The following is a 23,241-nucleotide window of genomic DNA, read 5'->3' on the forward strand; positions in this document are numbered from 1 at the left end:
ACGTTAAGCCAAACCTCCAGATATGGCAAACAGTGCGCATGTTCATGTCTCAATCGTTAGTTTGTGTCTCATAGGCTGCATGGAGTGAATAAATAAACTTTGATGGAGACCAAGCTGTTAATACCCAAAGGTGGGTGGCCACCCTATTCCAGGTAGCCGTGACCCTGTGGTGATAGCCTAGTCCAGTTCACCAGCCGTAGTTCGTCCTCAGGTCTTGGGCTTGTCAGCTGGGCCTCCCACTAGCCTTCTGTTGGCGTTTGGATGGGTGTTGTCTGCGTGTTCTTTTTGCACTCCCAGGCCATGCGGTAAAGGGTGTTGGCGTGTTGCAGAATTGACAGTCTCTTGTATATGCTGAGGGGTACATTGCATGTAGCAGGGTGCCACGAAAAAAAACAAAAAATGCTTAACATGAACTGTCCGTTCATTTAAGCTGAACTTCTGTGGCCACGTTATGTTTGCTAGTTGGCTTACCAAAAGGCCTGGAGTGAGCTCTTGCTCCAGCAAAAAGCAAAGCTCCAACAAAAGCGCATGACATATGTGTAGACTACAACAGTGTCCACAATGGTGTGGAAACGTGCAAGGATGGCACCATGGTAACATTAGTTGATGTCCTTGAGTTGCTTTTGCAGTCTGATAACGATGATGAGGACACTGCCAAGTAATAACAAGTGGTGCTCACATGTATGGTGCAGCTGATATTGCCCATCTTTAACAGCACCACTTATGATAGGGAGAACATAGAATGTGTGCTGCCTACTAAACTCAATTTATTTATCTCTTGTTACAGCCTGTGTGTGCACATGCACATGATGCAGGTGAGGTGGTGGCGTATATAGGCTGATACAATCCATGCAATAAACTGATTTAGTAGTCAGCATGTGTCCTATGTTCCCTCTGCTCGTCCATGTTGCAAATGTTGCTGTTGATAATAGATTGCTACCAACTTGCCCAATCTGCAATCCTAGTAAGTATGATTATTGCCTCAAATACTCTGGCACATTGTTTCAGCATGAGGGGACTGAAGGATTTTTAAGAAAGTTAGGTGAAAAGCCAATGTCAATATAGCACACATGTTTCCAAAGTGGCTGCAAGCAAAAGTTACTCAGTCACCCAAATGAAAATGCACAAGCCAATGCTTTGAATTCAAAACACAATAAATGATTTGCGAAATCTTTCCTCCACATCTGTCTTGATTACCTATATTACTTGGACGCACCAAAAATAGCGAATTCATTTTCTTTTACGAGTTATTTTAAGACGAACTTCTGATAAGATGTAAAGAATTTCTTGGTCCCTTCGAGTTTGTCTTAATGGCAGCCTACCGCATATATTTTTTGAAGCTGCACTTTCTCCACCCCTTTGGCTTTTCTCAAGCCCAGTCACTGAAAATAGGGTCAGTCATGCAAGATGGGGCTGGTGCCTGCAACAATCGGCTGACTAAACCACACTGTGGCTGTTTATCCATTTTATCATCAAACCTGCTTAATTCTTGTCTTCAAGGAAGCTGATGAATGGCGGCCTTCATATCTACTAATGTAACACAACACACCCAACACAATGCAAGTGATCAAATGTTTTTTTAAAAAGAAGTTTCGAAAACAGGAAATGCACAAATTATTTTAAGGCACCTTTAAAGAGGCTCTGCAATGCCTTTTATCAAAGTTGTGGAATTAGCTTTGTATTAGTAAAGGAAATCTCCTTGCAAAGCCTCCATCCATCTTTTTTTATGTGCCTTGTATGTACGAAGTTATTTATCAGCATTTAAATGCAACCTTGCCTGCTTATTCGTTGTTCAAACTACATAATGGCACTCCTTAGTTGTGATATTTGAAGTTTATTTATTTGTTCAGTGAATACATGGGGAGGACCGATGGCTAAAAAAGTTCACCCTGTGGCCATTCTGCTAACTCTTGCACAGAACTAAAAAAGGATAATAAAAAAAATTATGCAGATCCCACATACTCTGGGAATCGATGTAAGCGAAGCTTTCCGCGCTGGATGCTTTGACTGATGATAATTAGCAGTGATGCTGACAGCTAAAGTTTATATTCTTCAACGTTTAGGCTAGCACGAGAGTGGTGAGTTATGTTAAACGTTATCTTGCATGCACCACTGCTGTTTGTCTGCGTAGTACACAGAACACACAGGGAGAGGTGTTTGCATGAGTTGTCGTTGTGTGCCATATTTTATAATCTCTGAGAGGGTTGAGCGTAGTCATTTCCTCACATGGCATATCGCACTGTCGCAGAAGTATTAAACTTGAATTGGATTATGAGGCACGCCGTAGTGGCAGACTCCGGATTAATTTTGACGCCGTGATGTTCTTTAACGTGTCCCAAAATCTAAGTGCATGTGCGTTTTCTATTTCACCCCGTCGAAATGCGGCTACTGCGATTGTGATCAAATCCACAACCTCTAGCAATGCCATAGCTGCAAAGCTAATGCGGCAGCACAGATTTGACGGTCGACCACTTCCGTAGTGTCTCCTGGACCCTGCAGTGCGCTGCGTCGTTCACTGCGTCGTGGCCCACCGGTGGGTCACGCAACGCAGTCCAGCCATGCTGGCGCAAACAACGAGGCGTTTCTCGCAGTGCGGTGACGATATGCTTCCACAAATGCATGAAAATACGTTTCCACTATCACATCACAGATGGCGGTAGAGATATAAAGCGCGCCTGTATTTATTGACATTGGCGCTTGCAATGCGTCTGACGATAAAGCTGATGGCTATCAGGAAACGGCACAGAAAATGTTCCAGCTACCCACTCCAGCCTTTTGTTTGGGCGCTTTCCACATGTGCAACATACTTTTGAAAAGCGCTCACAACGTGTGCAAGAGCTCAGCTGAAGAATTAGTCTGTCCTATTTGCAATAACTTGGCTCACTCTCAGTGCCAAGCCTCGTGGTCCTCATCCTTGTGCTTTCCATTTTTTACAAGCATTCAAAAATCGTGATGGACTGTCAAAAATTCGATGGAGGTACAGAAAACCAGAAGAAAAGACCCTGCAGTGGAAGCGGATCTGCCGGGACACACGGCAGCCCAAATACGTTGCCATCCACTTCGTGCGGCACAACTTCTGCTTCAGCGAACGTCGAGTGTTCAAGCAGTGACGATGACGGCCTCGAAGAGTTATTGGAAAGTTCTTCTCATCTGTGGGATGGTGAGTCAAGCGCTTGCGGTGAAGTGGTATCTGAGGATTCGGAAAATGGTGATGTTCAGGCTGCATTACCTGCTGAAAGCTGGAATGCGATAACAACTAGAGTTAGAGTGATGTCGTATTCAAGCCCTCCTGTGCTAATCAGTCTCCCGACCAGCAACGATGCTCTCAGCTTGTTTTCTCTTTTTTCGACTGATGACATCTGGGACATGATGGTTCATGAGACAAACAGGTATGGGAAGCAATACATAGACTCGAACGTCCTACCAGAGAAATCGCGTGTGAAGAAATGGACTGAGACAAACGTGCAAGAAATGAAAGTGTTTGTTGGTGTACTGATCTGCATGGGTCTAGTAAGGCTTCCTAATCCGCAGCACTACTGGGCAAGAAGCAATCTGTACGGCGTAAACTGCTTTCGCCAGAACATTGCCCGCGACCGGTTTCTGCTGCTACTAAGGTTCTGGCATTTCGCAGATAACGAGGAACCGAGTGCGCAGCAGGATCATCTCTATCGTATTCAATCCTTGATGGAAAAAATTAATCGCAATTTCTGCTCAGTGTTGGAGCCAGGCAAAGAGATTGTCATTGACGAAACGATGATTCCGTGGCGTGGGCGCCTCGCCTTTAGGCAATACATCCCTGGTAAAGCCCACAAGTATGGAGTCGAGCTATACAAGGCCTGCACGAAGGAGGGCTATACATTGAAAGTGCAAATATATGCCGGAAAATCTGGCGCCATAGCGGGCATGGGGCATGCGGAAGTAGTAGTAGTAAATTTGATGGCTGGCTTCACCGGCTGTGGTCGCACACTTTTCGTTGACAACTTCTATGCAAGCATGCCGCTTGTGTCACGCCTGTTGAAAGATGATACATATTTATGTGGCACTCTTCGATCGAACTGAAAGGGGCTTCCGAAAGAAGTTACACAAGCTACAGTAAAAAAAAGGGGAAGTCGTTGGTCTTGAATCCCACAACGGGTGTAAAGGTGCTGAAGTGGTTGGATAAACGGCCCGTTCTCATGATGACAACGGTTGCTGAGCATGATGCCAGCCTTGTTGATTCTGGAAAAAAATACAAGAAAGGGTGAGCTGATCATGAAACCGCGCACAGTCCTCGACTACAACGTGGCGAAAAAGGGCGCAGACTACAGTGACCAAATGACATCCTACTACTTCTGCCTACGGAAAGGGCTCAAGTGGCATAGAAAAGCTGTGGCGGAGTTCATTGTTGGAACTGCAGTTGTGAATGCATGGGTTGTCCGTTCAATGGTGGACGGTAAAACGTCGCCAATCATTGAATTCCGCGGGGAGGTGGCACGCGTACTCTTTGCCACAGCTCAGATTCAGACCGAAAGGACATACGGAACAAAGTGCGCCCATACGTTGGAAAAGGTCGATGGACCTGCATGGCCTGTCCGAAGGAGATGTACTGGATGCTACGCATCGCTGAGAGCTCGCAGAAGTCCAGAGCAGGCAAGGGTAATGGCGAAGAAACTTGTGACATTTTGCGCAAATTGCACGGGAAGGCCATTTATGTGTTTGCCATGTTTCTATCTGCTGTACGAGTAGAACTCCTGAACATAGACTATGTTTTAGACATCGTGAGCTGGTGGCACGCAAGACGTTTAGTTGCAAATGCTGTGATTTGAACTGTTTTTTTTTTCTTCCGAAAATTATTCTGGAAGTACTTCAATAAAATGTTGAGTTTGAGGTCTTGTTTTTGAGTCTTGGTGCTTAGTGCATGCTGAAACGCAGGGTCACGTTGCGTTGCCCCACAAAGGGGAGCTGGTCGGTGGGTAGTAAACGTAGCAGGCAACGGCTTCAATACGCAAACTCTTTATTGTGGAAACTTCTGCATGCCCAGGAAAAGAAAGAAGAATCAAGGGTGCGAGAGCAACAAGTGCCTCTGGCACTTGTTTGGACCAGCACGACCGAAACACTTGGCTGCGCTCCAGTTACATAAAGCAGAAATTTTGTAGACAGAAAGGGCTCCGTTTTTCAAGGACATCCTTGAGAACGCGCTTCAGTCGTGTTCACTGGGGATGAAGCAAGCAGAGTTGCGGTAATAAATCACTCGATAAATTCTCCAGATGCTGTATGCTACAAGGATCCATTATCGATTTAGTTTTTATGATCCATTTGGTCCTTTACGTCAGGTCATTATTGTTCGATGATGTAGCCGTGCAGTTGAAACGTCCGTGGGAAGCGACCCGACTATTGGCTCATTGGCGACCGGACTTCACTATTGGATGCACCTTGCAGCCTATATTGAACCACAGCACGCAACGAATGGCAAAGGCTATCGTCAACGCAGGTATCTGCTGCTTTTCATTTCTGTGATTGGTTGACTGCTGCTTTCGTCTGATGATTCCGTCATGCTTGCTTCACGCGAAATGGAGCGGAAAATGGACAATGGGTTCTTATAAAATGCGGCCTCAGGGGAAGCAACTTCCTGGAAATGCACGGGCCAAGTGAACCATGTGATGATTTTCTGCGCTAGCATACATGATTGAAGTAGCCCGTGCAAGCTGCAACCAAAAATGCCAGTAGAGCCATCTTTCAGCAGGCGGAAAAAACAGCATCAGAAGTGTGCCCCACCGGTGTGTCACGCCGCACCCGCGGAAAGCATCGGGCGACCCACCGGTGGGCCACGACACACAGAGATCAAAACTATGATAAGGGGCTACGCAGTGGACGTGCTAATTAATGCGGCTCTGCTTCTGCACGCGCTATGTACCCGCTTGACATATTTGTATGGCGTTTATTTTTCAGAAATAGCAGAAGCATACTGCACCGTACCTTGGAACTTAAGCATCTCCTGCTTCCCTGCAACTGCTGTTGTATAGTAGTGGGGTTTCCTTGCCTTATGACGTCACCTCCCCCACCCCTCTTATATAGGAGCTGCCTCTTCTCCCTCTCCTGCTTCTCTTCTCCTCTCTACAGTTCTATCTGCATCGCCTCTGGCCTCCCACATTAGTAGGAAGGGAAGCGCTGCAGTTTCTGCAATGCTTTTTAGAGGACTCACGGATAATTACAGCTTTCAAGTGGCTAATGTGACAAAGGCCAGGGAGCTCCAGAGGGCATTGTGCACATTTAACACGGTGGGGTGAAAACGAGTTTCTCCCGTCCCCTTTGCTCTCTGACTCGAGCCTGTCATTTATACACGCGCTCTGAATCACCCCCTGAACCCCCCCCCCCCCCCCCCCCCCCGATAGGGTGTGCTTGGCAGCAGCCCACAGCAGCAGCAGCAGCAGCAGCAGTGGGAAAGTCGAAGGAAGAGGCAAAGAAAGCTTCACTTTAAAACAAGGAAGGTCTTGAAAAGCTGAAACAAATGTCACGCAACCCTTCGAGCAAAATTATGGGCTCTGATACTGTCATCAATACCGATGACAGTATCCTTTGATGACAGTATGCGCTTGCAATAACTGTATCCGTTACCTGTGGGATGCTGTTTTCAGCCTCAGGGCTTGGTAATACTCGTCTCTGAACCACCGCCTGCAATAAACACAAGCAATTTGTCAAACTAAGCCTGTTTTGATAGTCAACCTACAAACTGTGAAATTGTGAAACTCAATCTGACTTGACATGTGGGCTGACCACGAATCATACTACCATGTCCCAGAAGAGAAACTAGCGAGCAGCAGCTTGAAAGGACACAAAAGAGAAACATTAAGTCAGTTTAAGCTTTCTTTAGCTTTGGAATGTTAGGTTCTTTATTAAAGAAAAAATGAAGCTGAAAGTTAAATTTTTTTAATTTAACTTCTTTTTAAAATTTAACAGCACCTGTATGTCAGTGCGACGTCATGGATTTCAATGTATATTTCTTCCTATATGAGCTGTTGTGGCTAGGTAAACGTGCTAGAAACTTACTAAGTTCAGTCATTCACTCTAAAGTACAATGCAGTTCATTTTTACTAAAAGAAAACCAACTAGGCAAAAGGAAAGAAACGATCAAAATCCATGACGTCACGGTGAGCTGATGTGAGAACTCCAAATATCTTGGCCACCTGTACGTGTTTTGCTCTTGCATCTCTTCTGGCTTAAAGGGGTCATGAAAAGCTTTCATAACTATTTACAGAATGGCCTCACTATTAAAGGATATTGTCTCGTGAATCTCATGCCGCAAAATTTTTCAGAATCCTTCAAGCAATAGTGGAGTTACTGCACCGATACGTGGCTTTCTCTCTTTGTCTCTGCTAGCGTACTGGAAGCTCCACTGTGGAGAAAGCCCCACCCAAAAATTGAGCATTTTGGCAGCGAAAAGGCTCATGGTGGTATCTCGTGGTGGCCGTAATAGACTACGCTATGCAGCACGCAGCTGCTATCTGAGAGGCCATGAACAGCAGACGCAACTAAGCGCAGCTGTCATGCGTAAACAGCTGGCAGTGCAAAGATGAAATGACTTTTCTGTCTTTGTGAGATCACAGACATATATATATATATATGCTTCATTTATTTAGCTAAAATTACCAGTTATGTACTACTAAGAATGCTGTTGTTAACACGAAATAAGCCAATAGATGTTAGTGGGTCCAGCAGCTTAAGATGACCCTGCACGACAGCATTGAGGAAGCAAGAGCAAGTAATTTTTGCTGTTTTCAACATGAGGCTGTAAATTTTCTGTTGCATGCAATGCAATAATATTTTGCGCATATGTTCACAGGAGCCTCCTATATAGATTGGCAACATTTTCTTATTCAAACAGTGTTTCAGGGCCCTTTTAAGTCTTTTCTCATGGTAAGAGTGACTTTTTTCTTGTACTGCATAAGGTTCATTTACTAGTACAGCACCACTTACTTTTCTCTCTGGTCTCCTTTGAAGGCGCCACACTGAGCATGAGTGCATTGCAGGCCGGATATGGCCACAGGGCAATGCCATGTGGCATGCAGCTGACCTAGGCGCTTCCCACTCTTATGAATAGATTTGAAATGGTTACATATTATTACACTAATTATTATTATTATTATTATTAGGTTTCTGCAGGTAAAAACGACCACAGAAAAAAAAAAGCTAACTGGCAACTGCCACCGGGAGGGGCATGACGCCTGCTTGCTCTAGAAAGGTAAAGGTACATAGAAAAGAGATGGTGAGTATATTGCATTAAATGCGTGGAAATAAGCGCACTTTTACATTCATGTGCCACTATCACTTTGCGCACACACTTTATGTAATCGTTTCATTCTTCTCTAATGGGCCACTCAACTTGTGGCTTGCCAACCAGAATGTTTCACAGCCAACTTTTAGCTTTTGACCCATTGCTCCGAATGGTTGCCAACTTGTGCCTGAGAATGTCTTCATGATAATTTGTCCAGCACCATCTTACTTATTTCCTCTGTTCTGTTGCTCTTCATGCTCGAGTGCAACAATTATGGGCTTCTCTGGCACTCAGAGAAAGGGCTATATCTATGACTGAATCATTAACTATAACTGTAGTTAAACAGGGAAAGTGACTGAAGCCAACATTTCAACAAAGAGACTTGTCTTCGTCAGGAAAGCCTGACGGCCCGAGGCCGCCCTGACGAAAATGTCCCCTTGTTGAAACATTGGCTGCAGCAACATTCCTAGTTCAACTATTGCTCATCACCCTAAGCCTCCACCTTCTTGTAGATTTCTGTCTTGTTTAGATAACTATAACCAAGTCACCTGACAATAAATTGTCTAGAAAGACTCATACAGCTGATATTTGTTCAGTAATTTGATCCACCCTTCAGAGAGAGAGAGAGAGAAGTGAGGAAGGAAAGGCAGGAAGGGTGGCTAGGCTTTGTTCAGTTGGCTACCAACGTTTTATTTTAACAATACTTGAATGTACAAAAAAAAAGTACAGGCATTCTTAAACATTTTGTTTTAATTTGAACATAAATAATTCAAATCAATATTATGCTAAAAGTAATGGTACTGCCAAGGTCAAATTAACTGAAGAAATATTCTCGAAGCTAAAGATGAAGTTAATAGTACTAGCAGTATAATTTAGTCTGTTAAATTATCTCTGTTCTCGCATTCTATTACTTAAACAGCTCCATAGGGCTAATTTCTGGTTTCACCTATTTCTATGCCTATTGTTTATTATTGCACCCATACTGAAATTTGTGACCTATTCAGCAATCTTTATTGTCTTCAACAAAGTGCCTGATTGATGAAGACAATCAATTTGCGGGCTTGTATCACAAGCAAGGAATGTTGTAGAGCCGAGTGGAGAAATACATAAAATGAGTCCACAGTGGAAAAACACTCATTTGTGTCACCCAGCCTCTTCCTCAATATTTGGCTTTTACTGCTATGCACAGGGCCCCATCATGTCATAACAATGCATGCCTTTATGGTTTGAGGCCTCAGAAAGCCAGCTTCTCTAAAATAATGTGGCCAGCATTTTTATTCAAACACTTTTAAAAGAAGCATTTGTACTTACTACTGCTCTGCTTTCTCTCAAATTTCACAAAAATATTGCATTTCTTGGTCTAGCTGCATCACTAAAACCCTTGGCATGGCTACTTGCCTGGCTTGTTTGGGTGCTTAGGTGCAGACAGATGGTGAAACCAGTCTGCACCTTTGTTAACAACTGACTTCCCTGATGGCAAGGCAAGCATGAGATGAGATAATGGTGATTTCTAAATTTTACTGGACAATACAATGATTCTCAGTGTTTCACTGAATGATGCAGACTAAAGAATGTAATCTTGTTACAACTTTCGAGCAAGATCAAAGCAGCCATAAGCTCAATGTCTTTTAAAGTTGCTGTAAGAATAGCAAACATAAGGGTTGAAACAATTGTATTGGTAGGCTGCATGTTTGTAAACAAAGAACAGGCAGAGAGAACCAGATGACTGCGTTGGGTCATTTTTTCATCACTGTTCTCTGCTTTGAGAAATAACCTTTGCAATGTAAGTTTCACAAAGGCCACATCTACAGATCGTGCCTGCTGATAATATTTATGTCTATAGAGTGTGTAAACTCTCAAAAAAAAAAAAAGTTGGCAGAACAAAAATGCAGGTCACTGTTCCGGTGTCTCGTTATAGGCGGACCTATATAGGATACATTTTGTGATGCAGTCACCTAATCTGTCTCTTCTTTGTGCGAGTGCCGTATTTAAGAGAATGTAGTCCACAGCGAGGATCCGTACCAAGAGGCAAATTTGGTGTTAGAAAAAAGTTCTTCCTTATACAGTCAGCACACTGTTATGTAATCTGCAAGAACAAATTTCAGCTGAAACATTTCAGCAGTTGCCTTTTCAGTGCCACAACAACCGCTTGTAAAGAAATACTGGCATTCCTGGAATTAATTCACTGTTTATAAGTTTCCACATTTGTTAATTTGTATATACTCAATGAAGTTTGTGTGCGTGCCCACAGGATAGAAAATTAGCAACTTTAAGGATCATGAGCTGTATTCCCTCTAATATTGTTTGTGGGCAGCGATGATCTTGTGGAACTGAATTTACAATGTAATTTAGCACAGTGAAAATTTTGAGATGAAATGAGGCCTTGTTTTTTCAAGCGCGTTTATGACCTTTAAAAAGTAAATTATGTATAGTTCATACCCCCAGATAGTCTGCACTGTGCAAAACTTCTGAGCGTGTGTAATTGCAATCCAGAAGATATGGTGGGGTTCCCCAAAGCACCTTGCAAGCTCCTTGACAGTGCTGACATCCACAATGCGATAGTGGAGCAAGGCGTCCAGTCGAGGCAAGTCTCGCTGCAAGAAGCGACGGTCCATGTAAACGGTGCTGCCAGCGAGTGGACACTGGCCAGGTGCCACCAGACCCCCAACATGCGCGCATAGCTGGTCTTCCGCCTCCTTGATTGTCAGGCGGCTCTCACGGCATTTCTGGGTCAGGCCCGACTGTGTGAGCAATTAAAGGAAACAATGAAGGGAGATAGGACAGCTTAGGACGCAAAAGATTAGGCGCCCTTCGCTAATTAAAATATTAGCACAGCTGACAAGACAACTGGAGTGGCCAATTCACAATGTATGGAACTGAAATTTTGAAGCTGTGGTGCTTTGACACAGAACCATTGCTTGAAAAATTAGCTTACTGTCTCCAGGGGCTTGGCAGGAGAGGCTCGAGAGCCCCAGCCCATGGGAACGGGGAGACTTAGCCTCGCCCACTTCCCCAACCTTTAGCTCCCGTTATGATTACACAGAACAGACACAATATCTGCACCAACTGTGTGATCACTGTACAAAGCAAGCAGTTGCAACACTTTGTCATGCAATGTTGGAGCTCAGAACAGAACAAAATTTCAATTGAATTTGGGAACAGATGAGACGCTGCTGCCAAACCAGTACTAGAACAAAGGACATCTAGGACAAGAATCATAATACCGCCTGACTGATTTGAGCAGACAAGAACTCCTACACTGCTCCTGTCTTGCTTGATAAGGCCAACCTCAGAAATAAAATTTTGCAGCAATTGACTAGGTGTCATCTGAATTAAAGCACTGGTTTAAACAAACTGGGATGAACATGCTGGTGAAACTGGGATCAATGCTTATTGATAGTGCCAGTAGATGGCGATTCACAGCGGAAGAGTTAATAAACATGCTCTGTGTCCATAGCAGTGATCTTGACCTGACAGTTCATCGACACAACTTGTGCTTTTACCAAAGGTTCTTTCCAGCAGAAACGTGACTTCTGTTGAAGACAATGTGGCAACGCTAAAGCCCGAGTCTCAAACTGCGTTGTCAGGCTTCTGCAACTTCTCTTAACTCTACCAGTAACAACAGCATTGAAGGAGTGCTCTTTCAGTGCACCGAGGTGAATAAAGACCTGTAGACTTACGCAGCCAAATGATGTAGAACCGTCTTACAACTCCTCTTCGCTGCTCACAGCCAGCAAACGAGAAAGATGTGTTTTAGAAGCGTTATCAAACAAATTCATGGGCAAAGGGCCAGTACGTACAGCAACTTTCAGCTTGTGTTAGATCATGGCACTATTATGTTTCTTTTTTTCTTTCTACTGATAATTCTAAAGATGATCTTCCATGTCTGCAAGCGCACTAACATATGAAACTTGAAACAGTATGTATTCTGCCTTCTTTGAAATCAAAGTGATTTTATATTACAGTTGCTGCTTAAGTTTCTAAGCCTAGTTGCTTAGTACTGCATCTGTCATGCTATGTAGTTTTTACATGCAGCAAGTATTAGTTTTATGTATATGGCACTAACCTGTTCGTGACTTTATATAACAAAGGTCTTGTTCAGAAGTTAGACATTTTTGGTCTTTAGAAAAGATGTTTTGCATACAGAGGATTTGTTACAATAACTTTCAAACAAAATACAATTAGTATGAAGCTGTGATTGTTTAGGCAATCTCATTGCAGGGGATGTCCAGTGATTGCCCAACAAATGCGGCAATAAAGCGTAAAAGGTTGTGAGCATGCCCCAATTTTTTATGTTTCATTATTTTATGATCCTAAAAATCATGTTTCCAGAAGGACCCATTTTTCGTTTCTGATTCATTGTTCTATGTTTTTCTTCCATATTATACTCAATAGTGGTAAGAGTGCATTTTCTTTTCCGCCGAACCATTGTATTACAGTTTCATTTCCTGCTGTTTCCAGGCATAGCGCACTGGTCACTGAGATGCGAACTTGCATGCCACAGGTAAACCAATCAAAACTCATACCTCCACAAATGTTTTGAGCCCCACATTTGAAGAACACTTCCGAAGCCTCTGCCTGTCTCAAGCTCTTCATTTAACCTTGTGAAGCATATCAATTATGGTCACCTGAAGCAGGTCACTTATGGAGAAGGCATCATTTCAAATGATGACAGTGTATGTGACCACTCTAGATGTCTAACAATGACATGAGCTTGGCACTTTCACCCTCACTGCTTTTATGAATCGCAGCACTGCATGTTGTAGCTTCACCTCTGAAGATATCGGTCACTTGTGCTAACTATTTTAATCATGACAGTACAAGCCGCCCTATGGAACACAGTCGGCCGCAAGTTATAGTTCTGTTTAATATTTGTAATCATAAAGTCAGCACAGAGATCAACACACACAGAGATACGAATTGTTTCTGTTTTAAAAACTGGTGCGAGAGGCTGGCAAAAAACATAGAAGCATGTGTTGTGCGTAATGCACGCCACTACATAAATTTCAGCCTCTGTGGCGTTACGTCTCAACACCACCAAGAGTGTTAATTGAACGTTTGCCATGTGTCAAACCACCACACCTCCTAACCAGACGTCAGCGCAGCGTGGACAACTACAAGCGCTCACCCCACCATTACCTGGAAACTGGAGAAAAGGCTGAACGGGAGGGAATCACGACAACGAATGGATAAGCGCAGTCAGTTAGATGAGTCACATCAACACCCATTCTTCAGCACTTATCCAGCCGTCAAGACAGCATGTAAACCAGCTGTTGCAGGGTTCTACAAAAAGACAGCCTTTTCCCTGGCCGACTGAGCAAAGAAGAAAGACAGTGTGTAAGCCGGCTGTTGCAGGATTCCACGAAAGGCCCTCAGCCCGTGCTTCACCCACTAGACTGAGCAAAGAACGGGGTGGGCAACGACGAACGAACCAGGTGTCGCCGGATGATTTCTTTCTTCCACAAATTCCAAACCAGTTTCTTTGAGGTGGAGTTACTGCGGGTTATGGATAGCATGGGCGTGATACTGCAACAGAGTCGACAATGGTGATTTGCTGCTGGACAGTCTTCAGATTCTTTAGTCGACTCGTCTACGGAAGACGACGGGTTGAAAAGCAGGTACTTTTCGAGAATGAGGAAAGAGGGTCCTGATGTGAACTGAGACGTTAACTTGTTCCTGCATGGAGTGGGATTCCACAATGGAGTAGTTAACTAAGCTAAATAAACCCTTTTTCCTTCATTTTCTACAACTTGACGTCGTAGTCGCTGGGCTTGGTGGATTCCATGGCCTGTACACCATGCTAGCTGCAACAGTGGTAAAGACTGCCAAGTCTCTGTGTCTGTCTTAATCACTAAGAGAAATATGGAAATAAGCATAACACAATATTCATCTTCAGGCACTAATTGTCTGTCTTGAAAATTTTGTTCTGGCACACTATCTTCGTCTTCAGAATCCCTAAGACCATAGAGCAGCATAACAGATTAAGAATTTCAATATATTTCGAGTAGCTTTCTTTTTCTTTTTTCATCCATGACCAATATTTTCTCTAACAGTATACATTAGGAATTAATATGCCATTGAATATTAAAATGAAGCTTTCTTTGCAAACCATCCCAGACTTTCTGACCATGGCTGCTGGCTTGCCAGATATATTTGTATATGCACATATATACAAAAGTTATATGAAGGTACCCACAAAGTGGCTCATATAAACCTTGTATGCTGACCATATATGTCTAGTTCTATTCTGCAAAACAAAAAATAACTTTCCGCATAAAACCTGCACATATAACATCGGCTTACAGGCACCTCTAAAGCACAACAATCTGTTAAAGGGGCCCTGAACCACCACTCAGGCTTGGTGAAAATACACATTTTGAAGATAGCTTAAACTACAGTGAGTATCTCGGCCAACTTTTGCACTTGTGCGCGGTGCATGAGGCTCACAGTGGAGCGTGATGTCGCCTTTTTCTCAAATACTCTCTTTTCAACAGAGGCCTTCTCCTCAACCTGTAAGCAAAATTTTACATTATACAAACAATACAACAAAATCATTTTATGCAACCCTGTTCCCAATGCCAAAAGTAGACGTCATTACTGAACTAGAAAAACAACAGCAACAATAACAGTAACAGGTTCATTCAGCAGCAGGCCCAACAACAGGTTAATTAAACATGAAGAATTCAGCCAATTGAATTAGTTATATGTTCAACCGAGTCAGTGCGTGTCAGTTGTTCAATGGGCGGACTGTTCCACTATGTTATTGTGCAAGAAAAGGAAGAATACCTGAAACGTTAGTTTTGTCACTGTAAGGTGCCAGTAACACACAGTGACATGCGTTGTTCTATGGGCCATAAGTGGATGTATATAAGGCTGGGGAGAAAGAGCCAATCTGCCTTTATTAAGTAAAAAAAGAAATTTAAGCCTATGAATTTTCCTTTTTAAGTGCAACGTCTGAATATTATGTTCAATCATTAGTTTGTTCGGGAAGTCAGTTAAGCAATATTTTAAAATGATAAACCTTACTGCTTTACGCTGAACCAGTTCTAGGCCATGAGTGTTAGTTCTAGTGCAAGGATCCCATACTGTAGCTGCATATTTTAGTTTACGATGGACGTGGGACGTATGAGCAATTAGACGAGTTTCAGAGGGAGCATCTGTTAATTTATGTCTGAGCAGGCAAAGCTTTTGGAAAGCAGAGTCACATAAGTAAGAAATGTGGGAGTTCCAGCTGAGGTTATTCGTCAATGTAACGTTTCTTTATTTTAGCTTTGAGCGTGCAGATCGGCTTAAGAAAGTAAAAAAGCAATGGACGGGCCCTTATATTCGAAATGCTGGGGGCTAGATAATGACACCAACAGGAAAATGTACTGCATGACTCCAGATAGAAAACACAGCTTTTGTCATCACTTTTATGATTTTAAAAGAGTGCTGCAGATCACTCATCCTTGGAATGGACTGCTTGCGGGAGTACGGCGCTGTGGTTAACATACGGGACGGCAAGATAACCTTGTCAACTAGTACAGACACGAGCCACGACGAAGAGCGTCAACATACATCGTTACGTGTCGTTGACGACGATGTCTGCACACCACCACTATCATGCAGTCTTGTCTCCGTCAGTTCTGGGGAATAGATGAACAAGGATGGCGTAGCCGAACAATTAAGTGCACTTCTGTTCCATCAGGGTGTTGCCATCGCTCAGGGTATCGTCAGCCTAATCGGTGGTTGTACAGAGGTACTTCTGACAAATTTCACCAATGAACGCTGACACATCAGTAAAGGCACCGCTGTGGCATACTTTGACAAAATTGACCACGTTCAATAGTGCTTTGCTGTAAAAGAGAAATCAACCACCGATACGATGCCACATGCACCTGTTGACGACGCTGACCCAGGTTTAGAGTCGGAACAGAAACAAAGTCTCAGCGAACTGCTTGACGATTTTAAGGACTGCTTCTCTACAACGTCCCGAGTGCGTCAAACACCACTGACGAAACATTGCATCATTAAGGAGGCAACAGCAATACCCATCGGACAGCATCCCGTATCGCGTGGCTGAGAAAGTGTGTGAGGCAATACAGCAGCAAGTCAAGAAAATGCTAGAAGATGATGTCATCCAGCCATCGAAAAGCCCTTGGGCATCGCCCGTGGTACTTGTTAAGAAGAAGGATGGTAGCCTGCGGTTTTGCATAGATTATCGCAAGCTCAATCAGGTTACGAAAAAAGATGTGTATCCCTTACCACACATCGACACTTTCCTCGACAGGCTATGGCATGCATGTTACTTCTAATCGATGGACTTAAAAAGCGGATACTGGCGAATAGAGGTCGATGAGCGGGATCTTGAAGACTGCTTTTGTAACGCCTGATGGGCTCTATGAATTCAAAGTTCTCCCTTTTGGTTTGTGCTCCACCCTAGCCACGTTCCAAAGGCTAATGGATACTGTTCTCTCAAACCTTAAGTGGAAGACTTGCTTAGCCTAGCTAGATGATGTCATTGTTTATTCTGCCAAATTTGATGAACATCTCAGATGGCTACAGTCAGTTCTTCAAGCCATACGGTGAGCTGGGCTTACCTTAAAGCCTGAAAAGTGCCCACTTTGGCTATGAAGAACTACAGTTTTTGGGCCACGTTGTAAGTCACACAGGTGTCAGACCTGATCCTGAGGAAATCGCAGCCGTTGCTAAGTTTTCAAGGCCTACATACAAGAAGGCAGTCAGACGCTTCCTGGGCCTATGCACAAATTACCGGCATTTATTGTGGGTTTTGCACACATCACCTCACTGCTCACCTGCCTAACCAAAGAAGATGTTACGTTTGTGTGGGGGCAAGGAGCAGGAGGCGGCATTTAATGAGTTGCAGCACCATCTACAAACTCCGCCTGTTCTTGCCCACTTTGACGTGGATGCGCTGACAATGATCCACACCGATGCCAGTAACGTGGGTCTAGGCACCATCCTTGTTCAGCGGCAAGAAGGCGCTGAGCGAGTCATCACTTAAGCGAGTAGAACACTGTCACGTGCCGAGTCAAACTACTCTACCACAGAGAAGGAATGCTAGGCTGTAGTATGGTCAGTTACCAAGTTCCGCCCGTACATATACGGCCGCACATTTCAAGTCATAAGTGACCACCATTCTCTCTGCTGGTTGACCAACATGAAAGATCCATCTGCACGTTTGGCACGCTGGAGCCTATGGCTTCAAGAGTACGACATGACAGTGGTCTATAAATCAGAAAAGCAGCACTTAGACGCTGACTGCCTTTCCAGATCGCCGATGGAGTCGTCAGGCAAAAATGATGATGAATCCGCAGGCTCTTTAGGAGTTGTTGATGCGGCCACCATCTCTCAACAACAGCAAGAGGACCAGGAACTCGGTTCACTAATCGATTTCTTAGAAGGCTGCAACACAAACAAGCCTGGATTGTTCTCAAGGCACCTGTCATCATTCTGCATACGCAACAGTGTTCTTTTTAGGAGGAACTTCTCTTCAAGAGGGGAGAGATATCTACTAGTCGTCCCTAAAGCTCTCCTCAATGAAATCTTGCAGGCCTGTCACGATGAAGCTACCTGAGGCCACCTAGGCTACGCAAGAACATTAGCACGGATCAAAGAGAAGTACTACTGGCCATGGCTCACAGCACAGGTGAAGCACTACGTTTGCACGTGGCTTGACTGTCAGCGACGAAAAGTGCCACCAATGAAATCTGCCGGACTATTACATCCTGTTCCAGTGCCGAAAACACCGTTTGCACAAATTGGGATGGACCTTTTGGGCCCATTCCCAATGTCTGCTGCCGGAAATAAGTGGATCATAGTTGCGACAGATTACCTCACGCGATATGCTGAAACCAAGGCACTTCCGAGCAGCACAGTAGCCGAGGCCGCACAGTTCTTCATCAAAAACGTTGTCCTGTGCATGGTGCTCCAGCGGTCATCATAACCGACAGGGGAACCGCGTTCACGGCTGAACTTTCACGAACTGTACTCACCTTTAGTGGCATGGCACACAGAAGGACGACAGCCTATCACCCGCAAAGCAATGGACTTACGGAGCTCTTCAACAAGACTCTCGCAGACATGCTGTGCATGTATATTGATGTGGAACACAAGAACTGGGACCAAATATTACCCTATGTAACTTTTGCTTATAATATGGCTCGGCAAGAAACAACAAGAATGATGCCATTCAGTCTCCTACACGGTCGAGAAGTGACTACAATGCTGGATGCTATGCTTCCTCATGATTCCAGCGATTCTGAGACTGACACCGCAGATTTTACAGAGCGGGCGAAGAAACAAGAGAGCTCGAGCACGTTCGCATAACTAGCCAGCAAGACCGTGATGCCCAACGTTACAATCAGCACCATCGATGTGTCGTCTACCAGCCCGGCCAAGGAGTCTGGGTTTGGGCTCCAATACGCCGCCGAGGCCTCGTGGAGAAACTTCTACGCCGATAATTCGGACCATACAAGGTTCTACGACGCCTTAGCGACGTCAACTATGAAGTCATTCCTGACAGCCCATCCTGCTTGAGGCGCTGTCAGGACCTGCCTGAGGCTGTGCACATGGTGTGCATGAAACCTTATTTTTCTGTATGACATGGACACTCTCTGGTTCGCTGGACACCGGGTGCTACCTGGTGAGCATCGGGACAATGCTCCTTGTGGTGAGGGGCAAATGCCGTGAGGCCATTTGTGCCCAGTCACGCTGACGATGAAGACGGCGACCCCGAGTGTGCAAGCGAGGTGCTAGAGAAGAAGCCTGAAGTGAGTGCTTGTCTTAATTGTCTCGATTGAATACCGATCTCCGCTCTTGTCTCAAGCAAGCCGTGACAACATAAAGGGTGCATTATGGGCAATATGTGGATGAACATCATGGACAGGGGACTAATTATGACAGTTGCAGCAAATTACGCAGGCAAGCGATCCTTATAATTTTCTGAGCAATAAATTATAAAAGGAGACATTCTATAGAATGGGCCAGAAGGTGTTCCTGTTGAATTAATTTCGTTGGTTGCAAGGTGGTGGTTGCATCCTCCCTTTCAAATACACAAGGTAAGGATGGTCGCTGCACATTGTGTATATCACAAGAGGCATAGTACAGCGAATTACATATACCACTTATTTATAATAATTTGTCTGGTTTGTCTGTAGTTACTATAGGAAAATTTCGATTTTAGGTCTAAACAGAAAGTAGCCAAGTAGCTAACCCAAAAATTTTCATGCCACAAGCCTTCTATAGTAGCCAAACCTGGCAACCCTGTTTATGGCCTGAATTTTTTACAAATATTGGCACAAATTATTAACTGTGACAAAAATAGAAGCAACAAGTTTGCAAATCTGCAACTCTGCACTAAGAACAGATATCGTAATTCTGTAAACTGCATCCATCAGAACATCCAAGGCGGCCAAGTTTGATATATTAATTTATATCTTAAGCGAGTTTGTTAAGTTAAAAAAGGTTTTGCAGAAGTTCTACTCACATATTGGTGTATCTGAGAGCCATGTATAATATATCAAATTTGTTCACATTAAATGTACTATTAGATGAAACTTACAGAATTGTGATACCGTTTTTCATTGCAGTTAGAGTTGTTTATTCGATAGTTTTGTTTTCTAAAAATTTTCAGTTTTTAACCATCTTTATTAAAACACTGACAGCCTAAATAAAAGATATGTTCCCAACAGTCACTAGATGTTAACTTTCTCTTTTGAATGCAACAAAACACGAGGAAAAACATTTCTCCTTTCCCATGCATTTATATATGAGCCCCCGAGCTAAATCTTCCTCATAATGGTTTATTTAAACAATAGCAAGCTTTGTTATGTAGGATGTACATGACCGAATAGGCCAGCAGAACATACAATACAAATATTGTTGATATCTGCACACCTCAAGAGATTACTGGAAGTTTCACTTTAAAGAGACACTAAAGAGAAAGACAAAATAAGTTAAGGCTAATAAAATATTCTTTCAAAACTTTATTCTCATAAATTTAATTGCAAGAGGCCGATTACTAAAAGAGAAAATGAAGGCCAAGCTTCCATTTTTTAATCTTGGTGCTGAAACTCCAGGGTCAGTAGGTCAATGTGACATCACATATTCATGCCATTGTGATGCAGTAGAAATTATCAGTACTACCTAAGCTCAGCTTATGGCTTCTCTAGAATACAGTGCAGCCCACTTTGTGGCAAAAAGAAAGACAACTATGCCCGGGCAGATGCTGTCAAAATTCATGATGTCATAATTAGTTGGTGCGGGAAGCTAAAGGCCCAGTGCCGCCACCAGTCCTTTGTTCTTGCATTTTTCCTGGTTTACCATGACTCCTTTCATAATAAGAGTGGCTTTTCTGGCAGTATGGAAGGATGCTTTACAAAAACGGTTCAACTTAGTTCTTTAGTATCTACCTCCACGTGCTGCTGCCCGCCCAGTGCACAAAGCACCAGCAGAGAGAAGAGCAAGCAGTGTGCCAACCTTTCCATGATGCTCCTTGCACCAGTCCCCCATCTTCTCAAGAATGTCGTCTGGCTGGTGCAAGACCAGGTTCAGCCCCTGCATGTATTGACACAAATGAAAGAGCACTCAACATCCCCAGACAGTGAGAGGACAAGGACAGGTTTGAGTCTCACAACCATGAGCTCTTAGTGTAAGCCTTTGGGTGCCGGGTCTTCTTCCAATGTGCAACAAATTCAGTTCCTACCCAAGTCACGTTAGCAGGCTTTATTGGATATTAGCAGGCTTTCAATTCAAATGCTATTTATTAGTAATACAGAGGACTTTCATGTTATTATGAGGTGTCTCATAATCAACACAAAAGTCCTCTGAATCAGAGTTTATTAAAATTTTCTTGAATTCTTTCATGTAAGAAAAGCAGTTATTTTTTTTGTGCCAGTCTACTTTGTCAGAAAAATAGAGACGCAAAGAACACTAACAGTTGACAAGTTCTTGGCACACCATCTGATGTATAAAAACAAAACCTACAATAAAATTTTAGCTTAACCAACTCTTCATTTAGATGTCGCCACCAGCCTGTTGTGGATGTTTCAAGTTCACAAATTATCTCAGGCGTGGCCAGGCCTGTGCACTGGCAACCAGACAAGTATACTCAGGCACAGTACTGCAAAGGCACATATATACTAGTTCAAGAGGCGAGCATATGAATTCCCCCTTCCATTTTTCTTTTTTTGATGATGGTCGAACTCTGGCACTTAAGCCAATGGTTCCTATGGTGAACTTAAACAAATCATGTATGTGTCCCTTCCTTCTAAATGTACTTCCTTTCTTCTGCAACACCACTAACTGCTCACTAATCAATAATCTGGCCAGGTTCCTTGGAAAAATATATTCAGGAATATATTCAAAGAGTCTAAAAGGCCTTTGCATTTATTTTCACAAATGCTGCAAGGTTAGGCATCTAGCACATTTCCAACAAAACAAAATTTCCAGTACATTAAAAAAAATGACATACAACGTACTCCGAAAGGAAGTAACACTTTCCAAACCACCACACAACAAGTTTGAGGAAGATTATGTTTTATTTTTCTTACAATCACAATCAATGCATAAAAATGAGATATATTAAATCTTGCAATACCCTATAAAGGAGTGTAACGAAGTGACATTACAGTACAAAGAGAGGATTTTGCAAACTGAATTTTGTACAGAGAGTCCAACATGAATACTAGAAACGAAACTAAGTGCAATGGATTATGTTTATTTTTTTTCAACTGAAATTACAGATGACTTTAATAGTTTTTTTTTTTCACTTTTTTACACCAGCAATGTACGTATTCAGTTTGTGGTCACTATCTATGTTTAGCATCCCATTCATTTTTACTTTCCCCTACTACACCTTCCCAAGCTATGTCAACTGTTCTCAATCTTAAAAACACGAGTGGTAAATTGTGTAACTACCTAGCTAGCCACTGAATTAACGAATTTTGTGGTTTTGCATGGCAAAATGACGATATGATTATGGGGCACGCTTTAGTGGGAGACTCCGGATTCATTTTGACCACCAAGGAATCTTGAACGCGTCCCCAATGCATGGTCGTTATTGAATTTCACCCACATCCAGAAGCGATCGCTGCAGCCGAGATTTGATACTGTAACCTCATGCTTAGCAGCACAACACCATAACCGCTAAACCACCATGATGGGTGACCCATCTAGCCGTACCGAAGAAGTAAACATTTCAGCCGCTGCACCCACATACAATCAACTTAACCTTTTGAACTGCTCGTTTCAAATCGTCTTGTGTAAACAGTGCAACACAGGCACAAGAGCTAAGGAAGTGATAGGACAGATGCTAAACCACTTGCCCAAATGTCAGTTTTGTTCGCAAGTGAGTTAAGTAACAGTAAAATAAAACCAATATTCAAAACATAGGATAGGACTTTATCATATATTTAGAGGTACATTACAATTGTCATAATAAGGTTACAGCAAAACTAGTTGGGTCTCCGAACACATCACATATAAGAAAATTTAACGCATAGACTCCTGAGCAGTTTGGTTTCTGTTCTGGATATTCAACTAACCTAGGCACCAATTGCTCTTACTTCAGTATCGAATATTAAAATAGGCATTGATGAAAGCAATTTGCTGGGTCTATGTTTAATAATTTTTCTAGCCACAGTTAAGTGGTATAGTAGGTCCTCCATTTTAGTTAATAAAAAGCTATACATTGAATCAAGAAATGCCTAAGTACCTCAGGCAACCTCTCCAGCATCTCAATTACAATATAGACATTTTTCAGGGATCCATTCTAGGGCCACTGTTAACTTTAGTTTAGCTAACCATCCTTTGAAATGCCAGTCCTGTTTAACACAATGCATTATTAAGGCTGACGACATGACCACGTTCTCTTCAAGTTGAAATGTAAAAGCATTTGTTAAGCTACACCATGATATAAATTATCTTGTCTTTTGTTGTGGAAAATATATATATATATATATATATATATATATATTATTTAGCCTCTG

The 23,241-nt window shown here is 43.1% G+C and overlaps 1 protein-coding gene across 1 annotated transcript in view; it reads right to left on the reverse strand.

Annotated features, from left to right (window-relative positions):
* Window positions 1-23,241, reverse strand: part of LOC135913590 (oligoribonuclease) — a 37,400-nt gene that overhangs the window by 5,377 nt on the left and 8,782 nt on the right. Inside the window, exons 3-5 of the mRNA XM_065446101.2 lie at window positions 20,732-20,809; window positions 10,772-10,992; window positions 6,595-6,651 (exon numbers count right to left, since the gene is read on the reverse strand). Coding sequence (XP_065302173.1) covers window positions 6,595-6,651; window positions 10,772-10,992; window positions 20,732-20,809 — 356 coding nt within the window. The remainder of the gene's footprint in view (window positions 1-6,594; window positions 6,652-10,771; window positions 10,993-20,731; window positions 20,810-23,241) is intronic.

The sequence above is a fragment of the Dermacentor albipictus genome, chromosome 4, assembly GCF_038994185.2.
Source record: "Dermacentor albipictus isolate Rhodes 1998 colony chromosome 4, USDA_Dalb.pri_finalv2, whole genome shotgun sequence".
Lineage (NCBI taxonomy): Eukaryota > Metazoa > Arthropoda > Arachnida > Ixodida > Ixodidae > Dermacentor > Dermacentor albipictus.